The 24,067-nt window shown below is 67.4% G+C and overlaps 4 protein-coding genes across 8 annotated transcripts; 1 reads left to right on the top strand and 3 right to left on the bottom strand.

Annotated features, from left to right (window-relative positions):
- Positions 1-1,825: 1,825 nt before the first annotated feature.
- Positions 1,826-5,418, bottom strand: TRIM54 (tripartite motif containing 54). 3 transcript variants are annotated; one of them, XM_064707155.1, is made up of 10 exons: positions 5,236-5,418; positions 4,647-4,819; positions 4,053-4,224; positions 3,879-3,974; positions 3,123-3,356; positions 2,905-2,927; positions 2,703-2,827; positions 2,340-2,441; positions 2,187-2,225; positions 1,826-1,991 (listed from the first exon to the last, which is right to left on the bottom strand). In XM_064707155.1, the coding sequence occupies exons 1-10, from the start codon at positions 5,401-5,403 to the stop codon at positions 1,981-1,983; spliced, it is 1,143 nt and encodes a 380-aa protein (XP_064563225.1). In that variant the 5' UTR covers positions 5,404-5,418; the 3' UTR covers positions 1,826-1,980. The 3 variants fall into 3 exon arrangements, with proteins under 3 accessions (XP_064563225.1, XP_064563223.1, XP_064563224.1); XM_064707153.1 differs by having other exon boundaries at positions 3,879-4,224; XM_064707154.1 differs by lacking the exon at positions 2,187-2,225 and having other exon boundaries at positions 3,879-4,224.
- A 1,257-nt stretch (positions 5,419-6,675) lies between these two features.
- Positions 6,676-9,279, bottom strand: DNAJC5G (DnaJ heat shock protein family (Hsp40) member C5 gamma). Its single transcript, XM_064710041.1, has 4 exons — positions 8,965-9,279; positions 8,066-8,279; positions 7,754-7,907; positions 6,676-7,259 (listed from the first exon to the last, which is right to left on the bottom strand). Exons 1-4 carry the CDS (start codon positions 9,075-9,077, stop codon positions 7,180-7,182), a joined length of 561 nt encoding a protein of 186 aa, XP_064566111.1. The 5' UTR covers positions 9,078-9,279; the 3' UTR covers positions 6,676-7,179.
- Positions 9,280-9,491: 212 nt separating this feature from the next.
- Positions 9,492-18,324, bottom strand: LOC135446280 (uridine-cytidine kinase-like 1). Of its 2 annotated transcripts, XM_064710038.1 has the most exons (15): positions 18,043-18,324; positions 17,701-17,807; positions 17,294-17,464; positions 16,782-16,853; positions 16,367-16,556; positions 16,212-16,273; positions 15,916-15,932; positions 15,199-15,297; positions 11,251-11,344; positions 11,087-11,149; positions 10,869-10,991; positions 10,687-10,794; positions 10,447-10,603; positions 10,233-10,314; positions 9,492-10,201 (listed from the first exon to the last, which is right to left on the bottom strand). In XM_064710038.1, the coding sequence occupies exons 1-14, from the start codon at positions 18,302-18,304 to the stop codon at positions 10,241-10,243; spliced, it is 1,599 nt and encodes a 532-aa protein (XP_064566108.1). In that variant the 5' UTR covers positions 18,305-18,324; the 3' UTR covers positions 9,492-10,201; positions 10,233-10,240. The 2 variants fall into 2 exon arrangements, with proteins under 2 accessions (XP_064566108.1, XP_064566107.1); XM_064710037.1 differs by having other exon boundaries at positions 9,492-10,314.
- Positions 18,325-19,599: 1,275 nt separating this feature from the next.
- Positions 19,600-24,034, top strand: SLC30A3 (solute carrier family 30 member 3). Of its 2 annotated transcripts, none has more exons than XM_064710039.1 (8): positions 19,600-19,721; positions 20,854-21,059; positions 21,150-21,296; positions 21,371-21,524; positions 21,932-22,130; positions 22,218-22,323; positions 22,632-22,766; positions 23,596-24,034. In XM_064710039.1, the coding sequence occupies exons 1-8, from the start codon at positions 19,639-19,641 to the stop codon at positions 23,739-23,741; spliced, it is 1,176 nt and encodes a 391-aa protein (XP_064566109.1). In that variant the 5' UTR covers positions 19,600-19,638; the 3' UTR covers positions 23,742-24,034. The 2 variants fall into 2 exon arrangements, with proteins under 2 accessions (XP_064566109.1, XP_064566110.1); XM_064710040.1 differs by having other exon boundaries at positions 20,896-21,059.
- Positions 24,035-24,067: the final 33 nt, after the last annotated feature.

Below are 24,067 nucleotides of genomic sequence, written 5' to 3' on the forward strand. Positions count from 1 at the left end.
GAGCAGCCGGGCTGGGGCTGGGCTTGGGGTGACAGCTGGGGGACACGGAGAGAGAAATGTCCCGTCTGCCGCCTCGGGGACACACAGAGAGCAGAGCTGTCCCCTCTGCAGCTCGGGGACACAGAGAGCAGAGCTGTCCCCTGTGCCACCCTCGCCCCGCCTCTGGCCGCAGTCTGGGTGTCCGCAGGTCTCAGCCGTCGCTGTCCCCAGGCTGGGCACGGTGTGGCTGCGGGGACCTGGCCAGGGGAGCACAGCCAGGGGACCCCCATGGCCCGGGACCACTTGGCCATGAGCATCATCATCTCAGACCCCTGGCCATGAGCATCATCACTCTGGACCCCTGGCCATGAGCATCATCCCGGACCCCTGGCCATGTGCATCATCATCCCAGACCCCTGGCCATGTGCATCATCCCGGACCCCTGGCCATGTGCATCATCCCAGACCCCTGGCCACGTGCATCACCAGCCCAGGACCCCTGGCCATGTGCATCATCACTCTGGACCCCTGGCCATGTGCATCATCCCAGACCCCTGGCCATGTGCATCACCAGCCCAGGACCCCTGGCCATGAGCATCATCCTGGACCCCTGGCCATGAGCATCATCATCTCGGGACCCCTGGCCATGTGCATCATCACTCTGGACCCCTGGCCATGAGCATCATCCCGGACCCCTGGCCATGTGCATCATCACTCCGGACCCCTGGCCATGTGCATCATCATCTCGGGACCCCTGGCCATGTGCATCACCAGCCCGGACCCCTGGCCATGTGCATCATCCCAGACCCCTGGCCATGTGCATCATCATCTCAGGACCCCTGGCCATGTGCATCATCCCGGACCCCTGGCCATGTGCATCACCACTCTGGACCCCTGGCCATGAGCATCATCATCCCGGACCCCTGGCCATGTGCATCATCACTCTGGACCCCTGGCCATGTGCATCATCACTCTGGACCCCTGGCCATGAGCATCATCATCCCGGACCCCTGGCCATGTGCATCATCACTCAGGACCCTGGCCATGTGCATCATCATCTCAGGACCCTGGCCATGTGCATCATCATCCCGGACCCCTGGCCATGTGCATCATCATCTCGGGACCCCTGGCCATGAGCATCATCATCCCAGACCCCTGACCATGTGCATCATCCCAGACCCTGGCCATGTGCATCATCACTCGGGACCCCTGGCCATGTGCATCATCAGCCCGGACCCCTGGCCATGTGCATCATCATCCCGGACCCCTGGCCATGTGCATCACCAGCCCGGACCCCTGGCCATGAGCATCACCGGCTGCGCTGCCGCCTCGGCTCCGGGCCGGCGGTGACGCAGCCGCGGCTCCCGGGGGAGCGGCCCCGGGCAGCGCTGCGGTGGCTCCGTGTGTACCCAGCCCATCCCTGCCGTGTGTACCCAGCCGGCTCATCCTGCCCGTGTCTGCTCCGGGCCCATCCCGGCCGTGTCTGCTCCCATCCCATCCCATCCCATCCCATCCCCTTATCCCATCCCCTTATCCCATCCCGCCCGTGTCTGCTCCGCGCTCCCGGCCCATCCCGGCTCCCGGGGCTGCCGCGGGCACCGGGCGGGGCAGTGGGATGAAGCACCGGAGGGTCGCCGCCCCCCGGCAGGGGCTGTGGGCAGGGCAGAGCCGCTCACCGGGCCCGGGGCTCAAAGCCCGCCTTGCACCGGGGCTCGGGGGTCTCAGCGCCCCGCCCGAGGCCCGGGGGCACTGCTGGGTGATGGGGCAGGGGCTGCGCCGGGCCAGATCCTGAGAGCGGCCCTGGCTTCCATCCCACCCACGCAGCGCACGGCACAACGGGTCCTCACACACTTTTAATGTTGGAGAGAGACAGCGCCCATCGGGGCAATTCCAGCAGCAGGGATGGAGAGTGCGGGATGGCCACAGCCAGGGACAGGGATAGCCGGGTGTGACAGGGACAGGCAGAGCTGAGGGCATGCCGGCCTTACCCCAAGGCCTCACTTCAGTGCTGACCTGTGCAGAAAAGCAGCCTGAGCCCTGTGACCCCGGGATCCCCTTCCCACCCCCTGCAGCAGGGACACAGGGATGGCCTGGGGGAGCCTGGGGTGTGACCTGGCCCTGCACGCCCCCATCCCCACTCCCAGGGGGTCTCCTCTGCCCCACAACCCCCCGTGGCCGTGCCCATCTCACTCCCCACGGGGGTCTCACCATGGGGAGAGCTCGCTGGCTTCTGCCTCGGCCCCACATCTGCGGAGGGAGAGAGGGACAAGGTCGAGGCAGGGATGTCCCAGCACCCTGAAGGAGCCTGCTGCCCCACGGGGAGCATGGACACTGCCCTGGGCAGTCATGGCAGACACTCACCTTCAGCAGCCTCGGGCACCTCCAGGCTGTCCAGCCGCTCCTCGTCTGCTGCAGCCTCGCTGCCATCCCCAGGTGCATCCCCCTCATCCTCGCCCAGGGGCTCTGTGTGCAGGGAGAGCTCAGGTGGGACCTTCCCGCATCATGGGACACCCCAGGACACTCCAGGGTGTTCCCAGAGGAATGTGACCAGCCCAGTGCGGGAACCAGGGAGAGCCTGGGGCAGGGCTGACCCTGGGTGGGGCTGCAGGTGGGGGTCACATCCTCAGACAGGGCATGTGGTGAGGGGGCTCTGCCTGGGGCCCTGGCAGCCCTGGCAGCCCCAGTGCCCCTGGGGCAGCACAGCCATTTGCCCAGGGCAGGCACCTGTCTGGAACTCGATGGTCCTCAGCATCTCAGCCACGTAGTCCACGTTGATGGAGAAGTGGTCCATGTTCTCGTAGCCGGGCTCAGGGCGGCTGCTCATTGATGCCTTGGACATGTCTGTGATCCTGCAGGGCAGAGGCACCCCGGGGGCTGCAGGGCCTTTTCCAGCCAAGAGCCTTTTCCCCCCATTGTCCCCACTCACTTTTTCAGGAGTTCCTTGGAGTGCTGTGAAGGAAAACGAGGGGGGATCAGTGTTTCCCGGACATCACCCCCAGCACAGGTGCACCCCTGCACATCCAGGGGCACCCACAGATCCTTTTGGGTGAGCACAGCCCCTGTGAGCAGCCCCCTGCCCCTCAGGGCGCCACGGCCCCACCACCCTGCCCCCGGGCTGCCCCAGCCCCCGATCCCCGGCAGCACCTGCAGGTACACGGCCATCTGGGGCTCCTCCATGGCCTGGATGGCCGACTCCACCAGCTTGGAGGAGGCCTCCAGGTGGTCTCCGTACTGGCGGATGAGCCCGCGGACCCGCTGCAGCTTGGCCTCCTGCTCGGCGGCGATGCTCTGCAGCAGCTCCTTCTTGCGCTCCTCCAGGATGCCGTAGAGCGCATCGAAGCGCAGCCCCAGGTGCTGCTTCTGCCGCCTGCCGTTCTCCTGCGGGACGGGACGGGACGGGCCGGGGCTGCTCGGTGTGCCCGGCACGGCCCCGGGGATGGGCATTCCCAGTGCCACCGGAGCTGGCACTGCCCGGCTGCAGGGCTGCTCCGTGTGCCCGGCACACCCCTCCATCTCGGCCCGGCTGCAGGGCTGCTCCGTGTGCCCGGCACGGCCCCGGGGCTGGGCATTCTCAGTGCCACCACATCCTTCAGCTGGCACAGCCCGAAGGCAGGGCTGTTCCGTGTGCCCAGCACAGCCCCAGGGATGGGCACTCCCAGTGTCACCGGAGCTGGCACTGCCCGGCTGCAGGGCTGCTCCGTGTGCCCGGCACGGCCCCGGGGGTGGGCAATCCCAGTGCCACCACATCCCTCAGCTGGCACTGCTGCAGGGCTGCTCCGTGTGCCCAGCACATCCCTCAGCTGGCACTGCTGCAGGGCTGCTCCGTGTGCCCCAGCAGAGTGCCGGGGCTGGGCACTCCCAGTGCCACCCCCTCCCTCCGCTGCATCCCTCGGTGCCCACCTCGATGGTGTGGCAGATCTCCTCCATCTGCGTGATGATGGCCTGGATGCGGTCGTTCCCCGCCACCAGCATGGCGATGCCGTCGCTGAGCTCGCTCTGGGGGTGAGGGTGGGTGTGAGGGTGGCTCTGGGGGTACCCCCGGCCCCCCGAGAACCCCAGGGCCGCCCCTTCTACCTTCTGTCGCTGGTAGACGGCGGGCAGCGGGGCCACCTCGCAGTCCTTGTGCGCCCCGAACACCTTGCACAGCGAGCAGGTGGGCGCCTCGCAGCGCAGGCAGTAGATGTTGATGCGCTCGTCCTCGTGCTCCTCGCACATGAGGTGCTGCTCAGCCTTGGCGTGAAGGGGTCTGCAGGGGTTGGGGGCGTCAGGGAGGCACCCCGGCCCCAGAGACACCCCGGCCCCAGAGACACCCCGGCCCCAGAGACACCCCGGCCCCAGAGACACCCCAGCTTCAGAGACACCCCGGCCCCAGAGACACCCCGGCTTCAGAGACACACCCCAGCTTCAGAGCCAGCGCCAGCCCCGGGTCCTGCCCAGCCCTGAGACACCTCCGGCTCCCCGGGACCCTTCAGCCCCAGGGACACTGCTGGCACCAGAAACGCCTCTGTCCCCGGAGACAGCCGCGGCCCCAGGGATATTCCCTGGCCCTGCACGGCCCCCATGACTCCCCAGGTCCTGTCGCGATCCCACCCCAGCCCTCTCGTGGGCTCGCTGCCCCCCGCAGGTACGGCCACCCCGCCCCGCCCCGGGGTCCCCGCGCCTCCGGACCGGGCCGACTCCTGCTTGTAGATGTCGATGATGTTCTCCACGAGCAGGTTCCGCTGCAGTCCGTACACCCCGTGCCGGTCCAGCACCACCTCGTGCCGGCACGACGGGCACCGGAACCGCCCGCCCGACGGCACCGCGCTGGAGCCCCGCGACTGCCACAGCGGGTTGGAGGCCTGGGGGGGACGCGGGGGGTCACGGCGGCGGCACCCCCGGTACCCCCGCACCCCCGGTGCCTCCCGCCCCCCCCGGATCTCCGCTCCACAGCCCCCGGCACGGACCCGAGCGCGGCCACGGGCACGGAGACAGAGATGGAGACAAGAGCACGGCCACGGGTGTGGGCACAAACCGGGGCTCGGACACGGCCCCTGCTCCCCGTTCACCGTCCCCTGCCAGCGGCTGCTCCCGGGGCCGGGATTCCCGGCGCCAGCGCCAGACCAGGCCCCCGTGAAGAGGATCCCGGTGCTCCTGGTGCCGCCCGCCCCTCGGCCCCGCTGGCCGGGGATCGCGGGATAACGGGGCCAGCCCCGCCGGGCTGGGGTCCCAGGGACCGAGCTCCCGGTGCCTCCCCCCGCCCCACCGCGGCTCCCACCTGGAAAACGTCGTTGGCGCACTTGCGGCAGAGGTTGTGCTGGCAGGGCAGGATGACAACGGGCTTGGAGAACATCTCCAGGCAGATGGGGCAGATGAGCTGCTTCTCCAGGCTCTCCATGCTCCGCGCCTCCGCCAGAAGCGGCTTCAGCCCCACGGCGAAGTTCATGGCCGCGGTCCCGGCCCGGCCCGGCCCGGCTCTGTCCCGCCGCTCCGCTCCGGCCGCCCGCTGCCCGCTTTGTTTCGGCCCCGGCCCCGGCCCCCCGCGCTAATTTTAGCCGCCCCCGCCCCGCCGGGGCCGCAGCTGTCGGCGGCGTCGGGTGACACTGAGTCACCGCTCCTGCCCTCCCTCGGGACCGGCCGGGCCCGGCACCGGACACCGGCTGCGTTCCGGACCCGCGGATCCCTGCCCGGGAGGAGCGGCCGGGGTTCGGGGGAGCAGGGCCGGCTCGTGCAGGGGCTGCAGGGTTGGTGCAGGGGCTGCAGGGCTGGGGCTGCAGGGCTGGTGCAGGGGCTGCAGGGCTGGTGCAGGGGCTGCAGGACCGGCAGGACTGGTGCAGGGGCTGCAAAGTTGGTGCAGGGGCTGCAGGGTTGGTGCAGGGGCTGCAGGGCTGGTGCAGGGGCTGCAGGGCCGGTGCAGGGGCTGCAGGGCTGGTGCAGGGGCTGCAGGGCTGGTGCAGGGGCTGCAGGGCTGGCCGGTGCAGGGGCTGCAGGGCTGGTGCAGGGGCTGCAGGGCCGGCAGTCACGCTGAGGACAATGTGCCCCGCTGTGCAGGCAGCAGGGCTGCGCGAGGCTGGGGTCCCGCTGATCCCACCGTGCCAGCCCCCCTGAAGGGCAGAGCAGAGGGGCTGGTGCCAGGACACTCCATCCCCACTCGCCCTGGCACCCTGGCTATATTTAGGGAGTGAGGCAGAGCCCATGCAGCCGCGGGCAGAGGCAGTGACCGACCAGAGATGGGAAGAACGAGCAAGCGGCTCCCCGTGTCCCTCGGTGCCACCCCTTGGTGCCGGCCCTCCGCAGGGAGCTCCACAGGGAGGGGGGCAGGAGCAGGGGCAGGAGCAGGGGCAGGAGCAGGGGGCAGGAGCAGGGGGCAGGAGCAGGGGGGCAGGAGCAGGGGGCAGGAGCAGGGGGCGGGAGCAGGGGCAGGAGCAGGGGGCAGGAGCAGGGGGCAGGAGCAGAGGGCAGGAGCAGGGGGCAGGAGCACGGCTCTGAGACTGCAGCAGCAGGAGTGGGGAGAGCAGAGCTGCAGAAGCAGCAGCAGGGCACAGAGAGTGGCACCGGGTGGGGGACAGGACACAGGACACAGGTGGCATTCACTCCATTCCACACCCCGGTTAGTCCAGCACCCGCAGGATCCATGAGCACAGCCCCAGCATGGAAACACCGGGCAGAGGCACATCCTGCTGCCCTGGACAGAGCCCAGGCACACACACACACATGCTCCCCTCCCGTCGGCCTTTAATGGTGCCCACAAAACCCAGACAATCCCAGAGGGCAGAGAGAAGGGGCACACGCAGGAGCACCCCAAGCCCACAGCAGCGTTTGGCACCCAGCACCCGTCGGGAGGGCTGCAGAGGGGCGGGCTCAGCCCAGCCCCGAGGTTACAGTGCTAATGGTCTCACAGAGCTACAGAGCTCGGCCCGGAGCATCTCTGCTCGTGCCCGGGGCTCGGTGCCCGACCTGGGCACGGGCAAGGCACTCGAGGGGCCACGGCAGCACGGGCTCCAGGCCACTGCCACCACCACTGCTGGACACGGGGGCATTGCCCTGGAGTTCGAGCAGGGGCCCGGCAGCCTGTGCATTGATGCTGGCCAAATTAACCTGAGATTCTATCCCTCCGAGGCCGATGAGGCAGCCCGGGGGCGGGACCGTGGTCCCGGAAAGTGACAGTCCCAAGGGAGGAGGATCCTGCCCAGCGCTGGGAGCCGGCGGGGTGGGGCCGGCCTCAGGCATCGCTCCTGGCGCTGGCTGGCAGCGGCTCCGTGCTGGCAGGCGGGGGCTGCGCTACCACAGGGCCCGGAGGATCTGCAAAGGAAAGCTCACATCAGTGCCTCAGCCCCAGCTGGAGGTGCCAGGGAGCAGGAATGCCACAGCACTGCCTCCCACAGCCCAAAGCCCCCACAGCCCTGGCCAGTGCAGAGTGCCCCGACCCCAAGGGAAGCTGCAGGAGCCACCCAGCCCCACTGACACCCGTATGGCCAGTGCCAGGAACACAGCTGCTCTTCCCGTGCTCTGTGCCCCAAAGGGTCTCTAAGCTTCAGGCCTGTTCAGGGGGCCTTTGTCCAGAGAGAAGGAGAAGGTGCACCCACGGCCCATGCAGGGGCTCCCTCTGCCACTGCCACCAACCCTGGCCCACGCAGGAAACACCAAGGGCTGTCTGGAAGTAAGAGCTGTGGCTAAAGCCAAACCAAGGCCTGAGCAAGAACTCTGTCCCCACACGAGATGGGACACGGGAGACCCCAGAGCCCCCACAAAGCAAACACAGGCGCTCCCAGCTGCCGGGCTCCCGCCTGACTCACCGCTGTCCTCTGCCCGCATCTGCGCCTCCAGGTCCTTGGGGTCCACGTACTTGTAGGACTCATCCTCCTTGGGCTGGCAGCACTTCCCACAGCAGAAGAAGCAGCAGCAGCAGCAGCAGCAGCAGGTGAGGGCCCCGCAGCACAGCACCAGTGCCTGCATCAGGGACAGACGTGCTGTGAGCCCACCCGAGCCCCTGACCCATCACACCAGTCCTGAGAGCCCAGTCCAACACCAGCCTGGCAGCAGGGCAAAGCCCTGAGCTCACCCAGCCCACCAGCCCCACCAGGCAGCCCCAGGGACACCGGGCTCACCTGGAACCACCACTTGGACATGAGGAAGTAGTGCCGGACAGCATCGTCGCCGAACTGCTCGGCCACGTAGAGGCCGAGGGAGCCGTACTGGTCGTACAGGCGGCGCTTGTCCACATCGCTGAGCGTGGCGTGGGCGCTGTTGATCTCCTTGAAGCGCTCGGCAGCCGCTGGATCATCGGGGTTCTTGTCGGGGTGGTACTTGAGGGCCAGCTTCCTGCGGGTGCAGCGGGGGGACCCCCGGCATGGGCTCACAGTCCTGCTGCCCAGGATACCCCCACAGGACCCCCGGCATGGGCTCACAGCCCCGCTGCCCAGGACACCCCCACAGGACCCCCGGCATGGGCCCACAGCTCTGCTGCCCGGGCAGCCCTCAGCCCCTGCATGGAGCCGTGACCCCCGGCACAGGGTCACAGCCCCACTGCCGGGACAGCCCACAGCCCCGCATGGAGCCAGGATCCCCGGTACGGGCTCACAGCCTCACTGCCTGGGACAGCCCACACCCCACAGGACTCCCGGTATGGGCCCACAGCCCTGCAGGACCCCCGGTATGGGCCCACAGCTCTGCTGCCCAGGCAGTCCTCAGCCCCTGCATGGAGCCGTGACCCCCGGCACAGGGTCACAGCCCCACTGCCGGGACAGCCCACAGCCCCGCGATGGAGCCGGGACCCCCGGTATGGGCCCACAGCCCCGCAGGACCCCCGGCACGGGCTCACAGCCCCGCTGCCCGGGACAGCCCACACCCTGCAGGGCCCCCGGTATCGCGTCACAGCCTCACTTCCCGGAACAGACCCTGGCCGCCGGGACGGGACCGGGACCGTCCGGACGGGATCCCGGCCGCGCTGGCGGGACGGCCCCTCGTGCCGGGGCTCCCAGACCGGCCCCGCCGGACCCCCCCGTACCGATAGGCCTTCTTGATCTCCTCGGGGGAGCTGCCCTTCTGCAGCCCCAGCACGCGGTACAGGCTCTCCCCGACCCGGGACAGCTTCCGCTGCGGCCGCGGGGGCTCCGCCATGGCCGCCCGAGGCTCGCGGGGTCGCACGGGACGCGGCAGCGACCGCCACGGGCCTGCCCCGCCGCTACGGGCCTGCCCGCCGCCGCTTCCGCCGCCGCTCTGCGCAGGCGCCGCCCGCGACCCGGTACAGGGCACGGCCCGGCCAGGCGACACTCGGCATAGGGCCCGGCCCGCCCGGAGACACCCGGTACAGAGTACAGCCCGGCCCGGCGACACCCAGTACAGGGCACGGCCCAGCCTGGTGACACCCGGGGCACGGCCCGTCCCGGCGACATCCGGTACAGGGCACGGCCCAGCCCGGTGACAGCCGGCACAGGGCACGGCCCGTCCCGGCGACATCCGGTACAGGGCACGGCCCAGCCCGGCCCCACCGCCCGCCCCGGTCCGGCGGCAGCAGGAGGCGGCACACGGGCATCGCGCTGCTCCTTTATTGGTACAAAACGGCGGCGAGGGGGGGACGGCGGCATGGCCGGGCCCGGGACAGAGCCCCGGACCTTCCTGCTGCCGCCGGTGGCGGGGCGAGGGGGACAAGGCTGCCGCTGCCCTTTGGAAAAAGAACCTGAGCAACAAGGGCAGCACCGGGGACACCTCAGCGCTCCCCGGGCACCAGCAGCACCGGGAAGGCAGCCAGCCCCATGCCGGCCCCCAGCTCCTGGGGCCATGGATGGAGTGTGGATTGCAGGGACGGGGTGGATCCGCGAGGCCCAGTCCCTGATGTCAGAGGGTCCCGCTGGAGCCGGGGGCTGCCCACAATAAATACAAATAAATACGGATTCCAGGCATGGAGCTGGCCTGGACTGCACCGTTCCCCTGGGCAGAAGGTGAGCACCCCTCAGGCACAGCCGCGGGGAGGCCACCTCTCCCTCTGCAGGCACGGCTGGCCCAGCCCCAGAGCCAGGGCTCTGGGAGCAAGGAATGTCCCTAAATATCCCCTCTCCGTGGTCCCAGGAGAGGCCATCCCTCTCTTGTCCTCCTCCCTGGGGAGGATTGGTCCTTGGGGGCAGAGCGAGACCAGCAGCAGGGCCTTGTCGTGCAGGTCTGGAGAGCTGGGGCTGGCAGGTGGGCACGGCTGCAGCTCAGGGCCTCTCCTGGGGGCAGGGATGGAGCCAGCCCTGCAGCCAGCCCTGCAGCCAGCCCAGCCCCCGGTCCTGAGGCCAGCCAGTTCAGCAGTCCACGCTGTCGCTGTCACACCAGGCCGAGGGGCCGTCGGTGCCAAAGTATCTGTCTCCAAAGTTACCTGGCAGGAAGACAAAGGGACAAAGTGAGGGGCAGCAGTGCCAGCCCCACCGGCGTCCCTCTGGTGTGGCTGCAGGGCTGCCCCCAGGGCTGCTGGCCCCAGGCAGAGGCGCAGCACACCCCGGCCCCTCACCGATGCCCGGGATGATGTGGAACTCCTCGTTGACCCGCTTGTCCACGGCGGTGGTGATGATGCGGACGCGGGGAAAGGCGTAGGCCACCGAGTGCACGCCCATCTCCGCCATCAGCAGCGAGAGCAGGAAGATCCTGTCCTCCTGCACGTCGTGGTCCTGCGGCACAGGGGGCTGTGAGAGCCCGGCGGGGCACAGGATCCCTGCCCCAGCCCCAGCCCCAGCCCCAGGCCGGGCCTCACCAGCAGCACGCGCACGGCCATCATGGCCGCGGCCCCCGTGGACACCGTGCTGTCCATGAGGATCACGTAGTCCTCGCTGATCTCCTTGGGCAGGCGCAGGTAGTGCAGCTGGCGAGGGAAGGAAGGGTTGGTGGCGTGCCAGCAGGGCACGGCTGTGCGTGCCAGGCTGCAGCAGGACTCACCTCGGGCTCCCCCGTGTCCAGGTTGGTCTGGATGAGGATCTTGCCCAGGCGGATGTCCTTGCACACGGCGGTCAGGGCCTGCTCCATGGTCTCACCTGCCCGCAGGATGGACACGCCCGTGATCTGGGAAAGGGCAGGGACACGTGCTGGGTGCTCCTGGTGCCTGCTGGGCCAGGAGCAGTGCTCCCACGGGAGCAGGAGCTGGGGTCGTGCCTCACCCGCTGCCTGTGGAACCGCTTCCCCTCGTACGTGGTGCCCTGCGGCGTCTCCACCGTGACCGACTGCAGGAGGGGAGCACAGAGTGGGGGCAGCCAGAGCCGTCAGGGGCACCCAGAGGGGAGCTGGGCTGGGGCTGGGGCTGCCCCCAGCAGTGGGCACTCACCTTCAGGGGCAGGAAGGACAAGGCATGCTCGATCAGCAGCCGCATCAGGCGCTTGGAGTAGAAGATAAACTCGTCCCTGGTCGTGTCCTTGTTCCTGGGAGGGATGACACAGGTGAGGTGGGAACAGAGCTCCTGCCATCCCTTGCAGACCACACGTGGGGCTCCAGGGGCCAACCAGCATGGGCAGCAGCCCCGGGCTGTGGGAGCCAGAGCACTCCTGGAGTGACAGTCAGTGACCACCAGCACTGTGGGGCTCACTGACACCTCAGCTTCTGTCCTAGACAGGACTACAGAGGCAAGAGAGTGGCTTAGCTACCCTGGAGGGAGGTGCAACACCACTCAGAGCCATCAGAGAGAGCAGGGAGAGAACGGGGAGTAGGGACAGGTCAGGCAGGACCATCAGGGGCAGCACAAACTCAGGAGCAGTGGGTGAGGGCTGGGGAGCCCGGGGTGGAACAGGAGCAGAGCCAGGATAGGATAGGACCCTGCTGTGGAAGGGGACATAGTGCACCATGGCTGAGCACGCTGGGTGACAGAAAAGAGTTGCACATGTCCCCAGCTCCCCCCTCTATGTCCCGAGTCAGAGATAAAGCACTGCTAAGAACCAGGTGACTCTGAAATACCCATGGTGTGCCCTTCTCACAGCTCTGATGCACTGAAGGCACCGAGATGTAAAACAGACACAAACCAGAACAAAGCTGCCATGGGGCTGCACTGCCCAGGAAACCTCTGCCCTCGCCCAGGAGGGGTAAGCCAGCCCTGCATGCAGGGCACTAACCCCACAGCAGAGGGAAAGTAGATGACTGCTCCTACTAGGAGTACCCTGGCCACCAGCCTCGTGGGGAACACGAGGACAAAGAAGTCTCACAGACACCTGCCCGTTCCCAGATGGAAGAAGTGGAGCTGGCAACACTCCTGAAGAGGCAGAAGGATATTGAATATTTTTACTCTGTATTTTAAGACATCATCTGCCGTTTCTTACACCTCGGTGGATGACAGACAGCCCCGCTGAGGCGTGTGGAGGAGGACGAGCAGTCACTGCTGTCCTCGTGTGCTCCTGCAGCCATTCCAGGGTCACTCACAGCTGAGCATCTGCAGTGACCATGGCACACAGACACCCCCAAACCCCTGGGCACAGCCAGCACCCCAAAGAAAGGCAAATAAAACAGCTCTGGTCTGGAAGAGCCTGCCTACGGCTCCCAGTGTGAGCTGTCAGCAAGCACTCACGGGTGGGCTGCACCCACACATCCACCCACAGCAGCCTGGGAGCAGCACGAGCCAGAGCCTCCCCTGCAGCCTGTCCTGTCCCAGCTGTGCCCACTGGGACCCAGCCAGCTGTGCTGGGAGCAGCACGGGCCACAGCCTCCCCTGCAGCCTCCCCTGCAGCCTCCCCTGCAGCCTCCCCTGCAGCCTGTCCCAGCTGTGCCCACTGGCACCCAGCCAGCTGTGCTGGCCCCTGCCTGGCTGGGACAGGCCCCACACTGCTCCTGCAGAGATTCCTCTGTATGGAGGGGCTCAAACCCTGATGACATCTCACATCCAACCTAACAGTGACACCTCTGGGGATGGGGAACCCCAGCGCAGACACAACCATGAAGCTTCTCCCTGCCCAGGGCACAAGCAGGGCAGGGGAAGGGCTGTGCCAGGGAGGGCAGCCCCCACACACTGGGCAGCAGCAGGTGACCAGGACCCCCGTCCCACCCAAACCACTGCGTGATGTTGAACTTCACATGTTGAGAATTTTAAATTTTCTGTGCTAAAAGGCACAGACGCGTAAGAGAGTGCTGTATTTGACTTGAGGTTGTGGAGAAGACTTTTAAAATTAATTAATAGCACTAGGATTATGAGTGTGTAGTTGGTTAGAAGTGTGTAATATAACAGGGTGAAAAACAGAATTTAGGGTTTTAGAATATAGAAATTAAATATGAAGATGGAGGTTTTAGGGCAGAAGTAAGTTGTTCTTTTTTACCTTTTTCTTCTTTTTCACAGGTTTGGGTGATGCTTTGTAATTAGACAGAAAAGTCTACATTGTAAGCTTTGAGAGAGTTACTAGGTTAAAAGGGAAAATAATCTCAGTATTATTTTTTAATTAGATAATTTAGTCTTAAAAGGCTTTGTAACAAAAGACAGCTAGCTATTTTGTGTTTTGCTAATGAAAGACTGTAGAACTCACAGTTGCGAGGTTGTTTCACTGATAAAAAATAATAAAACACATGAGTCTAAACATGAAATACATTAATAAAGACACGACACAGATCTGCTAAGATGCAATAACTAACTGCACACGGAGGTGCAGCAAATGCGGCTCACGGATTAAGGTCACCAAGCACTTGTGCTACCAAGGTGGAGCCACAGCCCAGGGGAGGGACAGGGCACTGGCACAGGGCTCTGCCTGGCACACCTGAGGTGCCACATCACCGCTCCTACTGCCAGGACCTGCCCTGGGGCCTGTGCTTCCACAGGAGGAAGGAGTCAGGAGAAGGAAAGGAGGTGTCCAGCCTGGATGTGGCCATGAGCATCAGAACACCATAAATTGGGTTGGAAAAGCCCTTTGAGATCCAGCTCAGCTGCTCCCCAGCACTGCCAAGGCCACCACCAGCCCACACCCTCAAGTGCCACTTCCACAGGGTTTCTGAATTCCATCAGGGATGGGGACTCCATCACCACCTGGAGCAGCTGTGCTGAGGCTGGAAAACTCTTCCCATGAAGAAACTGCTCCCAATATCCAACCTAAATCTCCTCTGGGGCAGCCTGAGGCAGCTTCCTCTTGTCCTGTCCCTTTCTCCATGGAGCATAGCCTGACCCTCACCTGGCTGCATCCTCCTGTCAGGAAGCTATAGAGAACAAGAAGGTCTCCCTTGAACCTCCTTTTCTCCAGCCTGAGCCACTTCCCAGCTCCCTCAGCCCCTCCTGGGGCTCCATTCCCTGCCCTGGACACGCTCCCTCAATGTCTCCTTTATCAGGAGGGGCCCAGAGCTGTCCCCAAGCCTGGAGGTGCCCCAGCAGTGCCCAGCTGGCACAGCCCAGGTGCCAACGGCCTCTTGCCCACCTGGGCTCATGTTGAGCCACTGTCCACCATTGGCCCCATGGCCGTTCCAGCCCCTCTGCCCCAGCCTGAAGTGCTTCATGGGGCTGCTGTGACCAAGGGCAGGGCCTGGCACTTGGCCTTGGTGACCCTGACCCTGCTGGTCTCAGCACATCAATCCAGAGTGCCCCAACCCCTCTGCAGAGCCCTCCTGCTCCCCAGCAGATCCACATCCCACCCCACCTGGTATCCTCTGCAAGCTTACTCAAAGTGCACTCAGTCCTGTCCAGGTCCCTCACAAACCCATGAGCTGACACCTTCCAAACCAAGACAAAGGTGCCATAGGAGGACCTGACTGAGCTCAACATGCCCTCTCTGCCGTGGGGAAACACGCCTGGGGCTGCCAGGCTCTGCAGCTGCAAAAACAATGAACCTCTCCATGGTCCCAAAGGCCTCAGCCCTTGAGCCTTCACTAACTGATGCTACTGTCACCTGGAAAAAGGAGCACCAGAAGGGAAAGAAAAGATCAGGAGTGGTGAAGCCACAGAAGCAGCTGCCCAGATCCCTTCTCTAAGCCAGCACTAAACCAAGTGCCCTGGGAGAGGGGCAAGGGGTACCCTGCTCCATGCCACCAGCTGCTCTACCTGTGCCCCAGTGAGCAAAGAGCCAACCAGTCCCCTCCCACTGCAGGAAAGGCCTGTCTGTGGCTCAGGAACCACCCAAAGCAGAAGGGCAGAGCTCTGGTCACCAGAGAAGAGCCCATGGGGCCAGGGCCAGCTCCATTCAGCCATTCTGCTCCAACCATCCAGCTCCATTCAGCCATTCTGCTCCAGGCCAACCCCAGGACTGCAGCCCCAGGGCAGAGGGCAGACACTCACGCCAGGCCCTGTGGTGTGCCAGGGCAGGGGCTGGCAGGGATGTACCTGATGATGGTGTGCATGCCCCGCACCTGCGGCGTGCTCTCCAGGACACTCAGCGTCTTGGGCAGGGGCTGTCCTTGGTGGGCCGAGGCCAGGGCTGCCCTGCAGGGAGGAAGGGGCTCAGAGCTGTGCAGCACACACACACCCACAGCCCTGGGCCACCCTGCCAAAGGAAGGCTCCAGAAACACCCCTCTGAAAGGTCAGCACCGTGCTTGGCCTTCCCTGGATCCTGAGCAACACCCCAAGTCTGGTAGCAGGCATGAGACCCCAGAGCTGGACTGCCCAAAAACATTGGGGTGAACCTCCCAGAGCACACCCACAGCTGCTGCAGCCTCTGACCGGGCTGTCACCACAAGGGACAAGGGCTGTCCTGCCCAAAGGGAACATGAAGTGCCAGGAACAGGGACCATGCAGGGCACTTCTCCCACAGAAGTGAGCAGCCCAGGGTAAGTCAGCAGCCAGGAGAGGAGCCCTGCTCCAGACAGGGACAGGAGCAGGGCAGGCAGCTGGCCACAGGCAGCAGCCACAGTGTGGGGTGTGTCACACAGAGCCCAGGGCTGCAGCCAGACAGGCCCTGAGGAGCTGAGCACAGCCCTGGGGAGGAGCAGCTATGCTCAGGCACCTCAGCAAACCTCTGCCAGCAGGAACACAGAGCCCAGTGGGTGCCAGCAGCCCCCCAGCCCAGAACAGGCTCCTGTGCAGCCCTGGATCCCACGTACCTGACTGTGATCTCCCGCTGGTGGTGCAGAGGTCACGGCGCAGCGCAGGGGAACAGGAAGGACAGACACCCTGTCAGTCACTCACAGGCCAGCACAGCCACCCCAACAGCCCAGCTACCCACCCTCCTCCCCAGTGCCCACTGCACCGATCTGCTCCCCCAAGCTCCATGCCGGGGCCTCTTGAGAAGAGAGAGGTGACGCCAACACCCCCCAGGTGCTCCCAGAGCACAGGTCTGTGTGCAGCCACATCCTGCCCTCCGCATGCAGGACCCCTCCCCTCCTCAGCCCCAGCTCACCTTTTCCAGCTGGCTGTGCACGTGCTGCACAATGAGGTCCAGTGCCACGGAGTTCTCCCCACCTGCGGGTGGAGCAGAGGAGGCAGGTGGGGCGGGCGCTGACCCACCTGCCCCACAGCACCCGCTCCCCATGCCAGGCTCAGCTCGGGCCTCACCCCTGGGCACCACGATGTCGGCCACCTGCACGGTGGGCTCGATGTACTGCTCGAAGGCTGGCTTCACAAACTTGTTGTACTGCTTGATGACGCCCGCCACGTCGCGCCCGCGCTCCATGATGTCGCGCTGCAGCCGCCGCACCAGCCGGATGTCCGAGTCCGTGTCCACAAACACTTTCATGTCCAGCAGCTGGAAAACTGGGAGGGGTGAGCACCCCCTATGCAGCTCCCATCACACCTGCGTTAGTCCCTCCACCACCCCGCAGCGGCACCCAGCATCACCTCCCGAGGCCTCTGTCAGCAAGGGCGGTGAGCTCTCCCTCCACAGCCCCACTGCTGTGGCACCCAGGGCCGGTGCCTGCCCTGCTGCAGCACAGCATCCCCTCGGGCCAGCGGCCACCTGAGGCAGCGATACCTTGAGCAGCTCCTTGTTGGCGAAGGCCAGGATCCCTTCAAACACGATGACGTTGGCCCCATACACTGTTTTCTGCAGGCAGACAGCAGCTGGGTTTGTCCTGTTTCTCTCACATGCCACAGCAGCACCAACACTGACACAGGGCTCTGACCCCCCTGGGGTCTCACCACTCTGCTGGGGCTCCCCATAACCATCCTGCAGCACCCAATGCCTTGGAGCTGTAGTCAATCCCTGTGCATGATGCTCCAGGCCAGGACGGACCCCGAACCTTGCTCCAGATCCCAAGCCTCTGCTCAGTGCCATCCTCCCAGCACCTCTGCCCACCGAGTCCCTCCCTCATATCTGCACCGGCCTGTTGGCACATCTCCCCACAGTCTCCCATGAATGAGTCCCCCATTCCTGATGACCCCAGCCACCCCCTCCCTTTGGCCCTCCGGACCCTGCAAGGCCCAGAGGCGTTCCCCGTTCCCGGGACCCTGCCAGCCAGACTGAGCCCGGCCCCCGGCACCCACCCACTCGCGGCGCCGGCTGTGTGTGGTGAAGTCGTACACCGGCACCTTCACGCTCTTGCCCTTCTTGAGCTTGCGCAGGACATTGACGAGCAGCTCGAAGTCAAAGGCATCGGGGTGGTCGAAGTTGTAGTCGCTGCGGGCTGCCAGCGCCTGCTGCCCCTCATCCAGCACCTGCAGGCACCGGCACTGCTCAGGGCCGTGCCGGATCCCGGCATCCACCGGCACCCCAGCCCTGCTCAGTGCCGCACCCGATCCCCGCAGCCCGAGCACCGGCACCGCTGAGCGCCGTGCCGGATCCCGGCATCCACCGCACCCGATCCCCGCAGCCCGATCCCCGGCAGCACCCAGCGGTACACTGGAACCGGCGTGTCGGCCCGGCTCGGCGCTGCCCGGGGCCCGTCCCGCACCTTGTAGAAGGAGTCCATGGAGAGCAGCACGACCCAGGGCACGTCCAGCGCCTCGATGATCCGCGTCGCCACCGTGGTCTTGCCGGAGGCGCTGCCGCCGCACAGGCCTGCGGGGAGCGGCGGGGGCACCGCCCCGGCCCGGATCCGTCACGGGCCCGGATCCAGATCCGGCTCCGGCTCCGGCCCGGTCCCAGCCCCTCCCTCGGGGCCTCGTTCCCCGATTCCCGACCGCAGCCCGACCCCGGCCCCGGTCCGGCCTCCATCCCTTCCACAGCCCGCTCTCGGCTCCATCTCCTTGCTGATCCGGCTCCATCCCCTCCCCGGCCCCGTCCCACCGCTCACCGATGACAAAGGCCTCATCTACGGGCGCGCCGGTCTCGCTGTACCACGGCGGCCGCCCGGCCGTGTAGATAGTGCGCTTGCTGGTGCGCAGCAGCGGCGGCTCCGGCTTGCACTGGCTGGCGGTGCGGCGCCGTGGGGCCGGGGCGGGCGCCAGCGGCAGGCGGCTGAGCAGCGAGCCCAGCGGGCCGGGGCCGGGAGCGGAGCTGTGGGCGCGCTCCGGCCCCGCCGCCCCCCGCCGCTCCTCAGCGCCCGCCGCCGCCATCGCCGCGCGGGCCGCGGGGGCTGCCGGGACAGGACGGGCTGCGCACGGCACGGGGAACAGGCCCCGCCCCTGAATGGGGGCCGCCCCTGAGTGAAGCCACGCCCCGATCGAGGCCCGTCCTGTGATAAGTCCCGCCCCTGAACGAAGCCCCGCCCCCATCGAGGCTCCGCCCCGACTGGTGCCCCTCTTCCTAGTGTGACCCTGGCTGAGGCCCCGCCCCTTACCGAGGCCCCGCCCCAGACGCCCCGGGAGAGCGGGGCTCACCGGCAGACTGGGGCTGTCACACCGGGGCTCACCTGCACAGCCCTCCCTGGGGCTGTCACACCAGGGCTCACCTGCACAGCCCTCCCTCTGGCAGGTCAGAGCCGCTCCAGCCCTGCAGCATCACGGGCTGCTCGGGGCTGTCCCCAGCCTGTCCCTGCCCCTGTCCCAGGTGTCCTGGGTACCCAGCGCTGGGCCCGGCGTCGCGGAGCGGTGTCCAGGACACGCCAAGGGTGCGTTGTTGGTTCGCGGTCTGCCGGGTGTCTCCCGGGATCCCTGGAGCCTTTTCCCAGCCGGCTGCCCCTGCCCGTCCTGAGGTTGTTCCTGCCCGGTCAGGACCAGCCCTGCCCAGGCTCCCGCCCCGGCTCCGCAGCCCATCCCGAGTCTCTCCGCAGCACGGAGCAGCACGTTCGGTGTCATTTGTCGCCGCGCTGAGGGGGCTCTGCCTGGCCGCAGTCGGGGCCGGACTCAGCGCCGAGCCCGGGCTGCGCCGGTGGTTCCCGGGCGCTGAACGCCCTGCTCTGGGCTCGGCCATGCCGGTGCAGCCCCTCCGGCTCAGCCGGCCCGCGCTCCCGCCGCTTCTCTCGGAGGATCGCGGGGGGACAGCGCCAAAACCCTTCCTGCAGCCCGGGCAGACGCTGTGCCCTGCGCTGCCCTGTGCACCGGCTCCGGCACCGCGGCAGGCGATCCCCGCGGTCAGGCACGATCCCCGCCGGTGCCCGCTGCTCCCCAGCTCCCCTCGTGTCCCTCCCGTGCTCAGACGGATCCCAGGGTCAGTTCTGTCATCGCCCGCCGGGGACAAGAGGAGCCGCCGAGCCCTGGCCCCGAGCAGCTTCTCCCGCGAAAGCAGCGCCCTTACACGCATCTCCGGTGTATTCTCCCGCAGATCCGCGGGTCCGCAGCACCCGCACCCGCCGGGCCGCCCCCGCCCCGAGCCCGGAGCGGCGGCACCGGGGCGGGACCGCCCCGCCACCCGCGTGTGGGCGGGACCGGGGGCGGAGTCACGGCAGGGGCGGGGCTCGGCGGTGCCGGTGCCCGCGGTGCCGGTGCCCGCGGCGCCGCTCGCTCCCGGGATGGAGCCCCCGACCGGCACCGAGAGCGCCCGCCTGGTCAGCCCGCGGGGTGGCGGCGCCGACGGCAGCCTGCGCCTCAAGAGGTACCGCCGGCACCGGCAATCATCACCCCGGCATTCCATCACCGGTACCCATCACCGGCACCCATCACCGGCATCCCATCACCGGCATCTCATCACCGGCACCCATCACCCCGGCATCCCCACCACCGCCAGCACAACTCCATCACCGGCGCCTCCGGCACCGACGGCGCTCCCATCACCGGCATCCCCGACACTCCGGTCACCACCGGCACACCATCGTCCCGACAGCCCCATTACCGGCGCTAGCACGTCCATCACCGGCACTCCGATCACCCCGTCACCTCCAGGCTCCCCGGCAATTCCTCGCACCGTCACCCCCATTATCTCCCGCATCTGCAACCCCCGGTCCTCCCGCACCCGCTCGCCCATCACCCCCGGCACCTCCATCGCCCCCATCGCCCTCGGCTCCTCGGGCACCCCCGCAAGCCCCCGGCACGTCGCGCAGCTCCCACCGCCGACACCGGCACCCCCGGCACGTCCCTCCCCGGCCGCCCCCGTGCCTTCATCCATCCGAGCGGACACCGGCACCTCCGCAGTCCCCGCGCCAGCGCTGCCCGCCCGCCGCCTGCGCCGCCACCCCGCCACCGGCACGCTCAGCCGCCGCCGGCACCTCCGCTCGAGCGGAACCGGCCCCGCGTGCGCCAGCCCCGCTCCCCGCTCGGGTGTCCGTCCCGCACCTATCGGCGCCCGAACGTCACCCACGCACACCGGTACCATCCATCCATCCATCCATCCATCCATCCATCCATCCATCCATCCATCCATCCATCACCCGCCCACACCGGCGCCGTTCATCCCTTAGCCCCCGTCCCGGTGGGCTGCCCGTCCCCGCTCCCGCACTGCTGCCCCACGCACGGGGACCGGGACCCTGCCCCCGCCGTCCCTTCCCCACACCCCGCGTCTCCGCACCGCTGGCCGGTCTCGCAGCCTTGAGTGCAACACCTCGCTCCCAGCCGCGCCTCCCCGCGGTACCCGCGCCAGTTTTCGGTTCCGGCGGGAGCCCCGTGCCACCGTCTCCGGCTGCTGCCGCCGGTCCGTGGCTGCTCGTCCCACCGGGAGCGGGGGTTCCGCCGGTGCCCGACGTGGCCGCATAGCAGGGGGCGGCAGCAGGACCCTCGGGGGGCCTGGGCAGGAGCCCCCAGCCGGCGCTGCCGGCAGTGACCCCCTGCCCCAGTCTCTTCACAGGCTCTGGAGATCCCTCAGCACCGGCGGCCCCAGATCCGCGCTGCCGCTGCAGCCCCCCGAGCCCCAGCCCCGGGCAGGGCCGGCTCCAGGCCCGCCGGCAGCTGAGCGTCGCCTGCGCCGTCTGCTGCCTCTTCATGGTCGGGGAGGTGATAGGTAACACCTGTCCCCCAGGCGGGCCCCGGGGTGCCAGCAGGGCGCGGGGTGCCAGCAGGGCACGGGGTGCCAGCTGCTCTGTGCCCGCAGGCGGATACCTGGCACACAGCCTGGCCATCATGACGGACGCAGCCCACCTGCTGACGGACGTGGGCAGCATGTCCGTCAGCCTCTTCTCCCTCTGGGTGTCCAGCCGCCCGCCCACCAAGACCATGACCTTCGGCTGGCACCGCTCGGGTGAGCCCAGGGCGCGGCCCTGCGGGCTCCGGGGACCCCAGGCCGGGTGGGCGCTGATGGGTGTCACCCCGCAGAGACGCTGGGTGCGCTGGCCTCCGTGCTCTCCATCTGGGTTGTGACCGCGGCCCTGGTCTACCTGGCGGCCGCCCGCATCATCAGCAACGACTACGAGATCGAGGCGCGAGCCATGCTGGCCACGTCGGCCTGTGCCGTTGGTGTCAATCTGGTGTATGTGCCATGTGTGCAGCCGTGCTCCCCATCATCAGCTGAGTTCTGCCCCCTGCGACCCCGACTGTGCCCCCAGGTCACTTTGTGCCCCTGTGCACCAGCCGTGTGTCCCCAGGCGCTGCCACCGCCACTTCCTTGTCCCTCATACACTCAGGGCTTCCAGTCCATGTGCCCACGTCCCCACTCCCCACACTCCGGGTCCCTCAAGCAGCGCCTCCCAAGCCCTGTCACAGGCCCAGGACCAAACCCCTGCCCTGTTCCTGCACACCTCCCAGCCCTGCTGCACCTCCAGCCCCACTCCTCCCACTGTCCCCAGCCCCAGGTGTGACACCTGTGCCCCCTCTGCCCAAGCAGGGCCCCCCCACAGGCCCTGTCAGTGTGGCACTGAGCCATCCTGCTCCTTGCAGCATGGCCTACATCTTGCACCAGTCCCCTGCTGGCCATGGCCATGGCACAGGAGCCTACGAGCAGCTGGAGAGCTCAGTGTGCTGCCAGCCCAGCCCCGTGCCCGGCAGCACCAGCGTGCGGGCAGCCTTCGTGCACGTGGTGGGTGACCTGCTGCAGAGCGTCAGCGTCCTCGTGGCTGCCACCATCATCTACTTCAAGGTGCCCGGGCTGGGCCCCAGGGCTGCCCATAGGAGCAGGGTGCCACGTGGGCTCTGCCCCCAGCCTCACAGAGACCCCTCTCTGCAGCCCCAGTGCAAGATCGCAGACCCCATCAGCACCCTCTTCTTCTCCGTCTTCGTCCTCGGCTCCACCATCACCATCCTCAGAGACGTCTTCATGGTCCTCATGGAAGGTGAGCAGTGGGTGAGAGGGGAGTGAGACCCGGGCACAGGGTGGGCACAGGAGCTCCTGGAGCTCCATCTGCCGCAGCACTTTGCCATGAGGCAGCTCCCCTCCTCTGTGCCTCCCCCTGCCCTACCTGAATGCTCCCAGTTCCTCCTCTCCAGCCAGCCAGGTGCATTGGCCCCAAGGTGAGGCCTGTGTCACCCCAAAGCCACCGTGCCCAGCCTGGCAGCCCTGGGGGAGCCCCCAGCCCCAGCCAGGTGGGTGCTGTGTCTGGGGGCCGAGGGGGGCCCGTGTGACCGGGGGTGCTGCTGGCAGGGGCCCCGCGGGGGCTGCACTTTGACACGGTGAAGGAGGCGCTGCTGGGAGCCCGCGGCGTGCGGGGCGTCCACGACCTGCACCTCTGGGCGCTGACGCTGAACCACGCCGCCGTGTCGGTGCACGTGGCCGTGGGTGAGTGACCTGCACGGGGCACGGCTGGGGGGTCCCATGGCTGTGCCAGGAACGAGCCCCTGCCCTGCTGGGCTCCCATGGCCACACCAGGAACGAGCCCCTTCCCTGCTGGGCTCCCATGGCTGTGCCAGGAACGAGCCCCTGCCCTGCTGGTCTCCATGGCCACACCAGGAATGAGCCCCTGCCCTGCTGGGGTCCCATGGCTGGGGTCCCATGGCCGTGCCAGGAACGAGCCCCTGCCCTGCTGGGGTCCCATGGCCATGCCAGGAACGAGCCCCTGCCCTGCTGGGGTCCCATGGCCACACCAGGAACGAGCCCCTGCCCTGCTGGGCTCCCATGGCTGGGGTCCCATGGCCGTGCCAGGAACGAGCCCCTTCCCTGCTGGGCTCCCATGGCCACACCAGGAACGAGCCCCTGCCCTGCTGGGGTCCCATGGCTGTGCCAGGAACGAGCCCCTTCCCTGCTGGGCTCCCATGGCTGTGCCAGGAACGAGCCCCTGCCCTGCTGGGGTCCCATGGCTGTGCCAGGAACGAGCCCCTTCCCTGCTGGGGTCCCATGGCCACACCAAGAACGAGCCCCTGCCCTGCTGGGGTCCCATGGCTGTGCCAGGAACGAGCCCCTTCCCTGCTGGGGTCCCATGGCCACACCAGGAACGAGCCCCTTCCCTGCTGGGCTCCCATGGCCGTGCCAGGAACGAGCCCCTTCCCTGCTGGGCTCCCATGGCTGGGGTCCCATAGCTGTGCCAGGAACGAGCCCCTGCCCTGCTGGGGTCCCATGGCTGGGGTCCCATGGCCGTGCCAGGAACGAGCCCCTGCCCTGCTGCTCCTAGATGCCGGCGCTGACACGGAGATGGTGCTGCAGGAGGTCACTGCCCGGCTCCAGAGCAGGTTTGGCTTTGCCCTGTGCACGGTACAGGTGGAGCAGCACCAGGAGGAGTCAGCAGGCTGTCCCCACTGCCAGGACCCCCGAACCTGAGACCCCCACCCACTGCTACGTTGGGCCAGACGCGGCCCTGGCCCCAGCTCCTTGTGCTAGAGCAGGGCAGCGCTTGAGATCCCATCTCCCCTCTACCCACCCCACTGCTGCTGCAGAGCCCTGGGGTGGGACAGTGACTCCAGTGTGGTGTCCTGGGGGGAAGGACACAAGGCCTGGCCTGTGGAGCACAGGGGCTCCCTGGAACCTTCACTCCCCGAGGAGGTGGAATCCTGCCCCACCACGCGGCCCCCAGGGAGCCTGTCTGTCCTGGCAGGAAGGGACATCTCCCATGGGGGCCCTCAGACCTGGCCTTGGCCCCAGCCCCC

Source organism: Zonotrichia leucophrys, chromosome 3 (assembly GCF_028769735.1).
Source record: "Zonotrichia leucophrys gambelii isolate GWCS_2022_RI chromosome 3, RI_Zleu_2.0, whole genome shotgun sequence".
Classification (NCBI taxonomy): domain Eukaryota; kingdom Metazoa; phylum Chordata; class Aves; order Passeriformes; family Passerellidae; genus Zonotrichia; species Zonotrichia leucophrys.

Bases quoted from the DNA above. Each gene is read 5' to 3' on its own strand.
- DNAJC5G (XM_064710041.1), bottom strand. From the start codon at position 9,077: ATGGCGGAGCCCCCGCGGCCGCAGCGGAAGCTGTCCCGGGTCGGGGAG. The intron at 7,908-8,065 runs GTGAGCCCGGTG...TCCCTGATGCAG, and splicing joins TGTCCAAGTGGTGGTTCCAG to GCACTGGTGCTGTGCTGCGG. The intron at 7,260-7,753 runs GTGAGTCAGGCG...TTTCCTTTGCAG, and splicing joins GATGCGGGCAGAGGACAGCG to ATCCTCCGGGCCCTGTGGTA.
- SLC30A3 (XM_064710039.1), top strand. From the start codon at position 19,639: ATGGAGCCCCCGACCGGCACCGAGAGCGCCCGCCTGGTCAGCCCGCGG. The intron at 21,297-21,370 runs GTGAGCCCAGGG...GTCACCCCGCAG, and splicing joins CTTCGGCTGGCACCGCTCGG to AGACGCTGGGTGCGCTGGCC. The intron at 22,767-23,595 runs GTGAGTGACCTG...TGCTGCTCCTAG, and splicing joins GTCGGTGCACGTGGCCGTGG to ATGCCGGCGCTGACACGGAG.
- LOC135446280 (XM_064710038.1), bottom strand. From the start codon at position 18,304: ATGGCGGCGGCGGGCGCTGAGGAGCGGCGGGGGGCGGCGGGGCCGGAG. The intron at 17,808-18,042 runs GTGAGCGGTGGG...CGCTCCCCGCAG, and splicing joins AGATGAGGCCTTTGTCATCG to GCCTGTGCGGCGGCAGCGCC. The intron at 11,345-15,198 runs GTACATCCCTGC...CATCCCTCCCAG, and splicing joins GGCATGCACACCATCATCAG to GAACAAGGACACGACCAGGG.
- TRIM54 (XM_064707153.1), bottom strand. From the start codon at position 5,403: ATGAACTTCGCCGTGGGGCTGAAGCCGCTTCTGGCGGAGGCGCGGAGC. The intron at 2,828-2,904 runs GTGAGTGGGGAC...TCTGCCCTGCAG, and splicing joins TCCAAGGAACTCCTGAAAAA to GATCACAGACATGTCCAAGG. The intron at 2,442-2,702 runs GTGCCTGCCCTG...CCCTGCACACAG, and splicing joins GACCATCGAGTTCCAGACAG to AGCCCCTGGGCGAGGATGAG.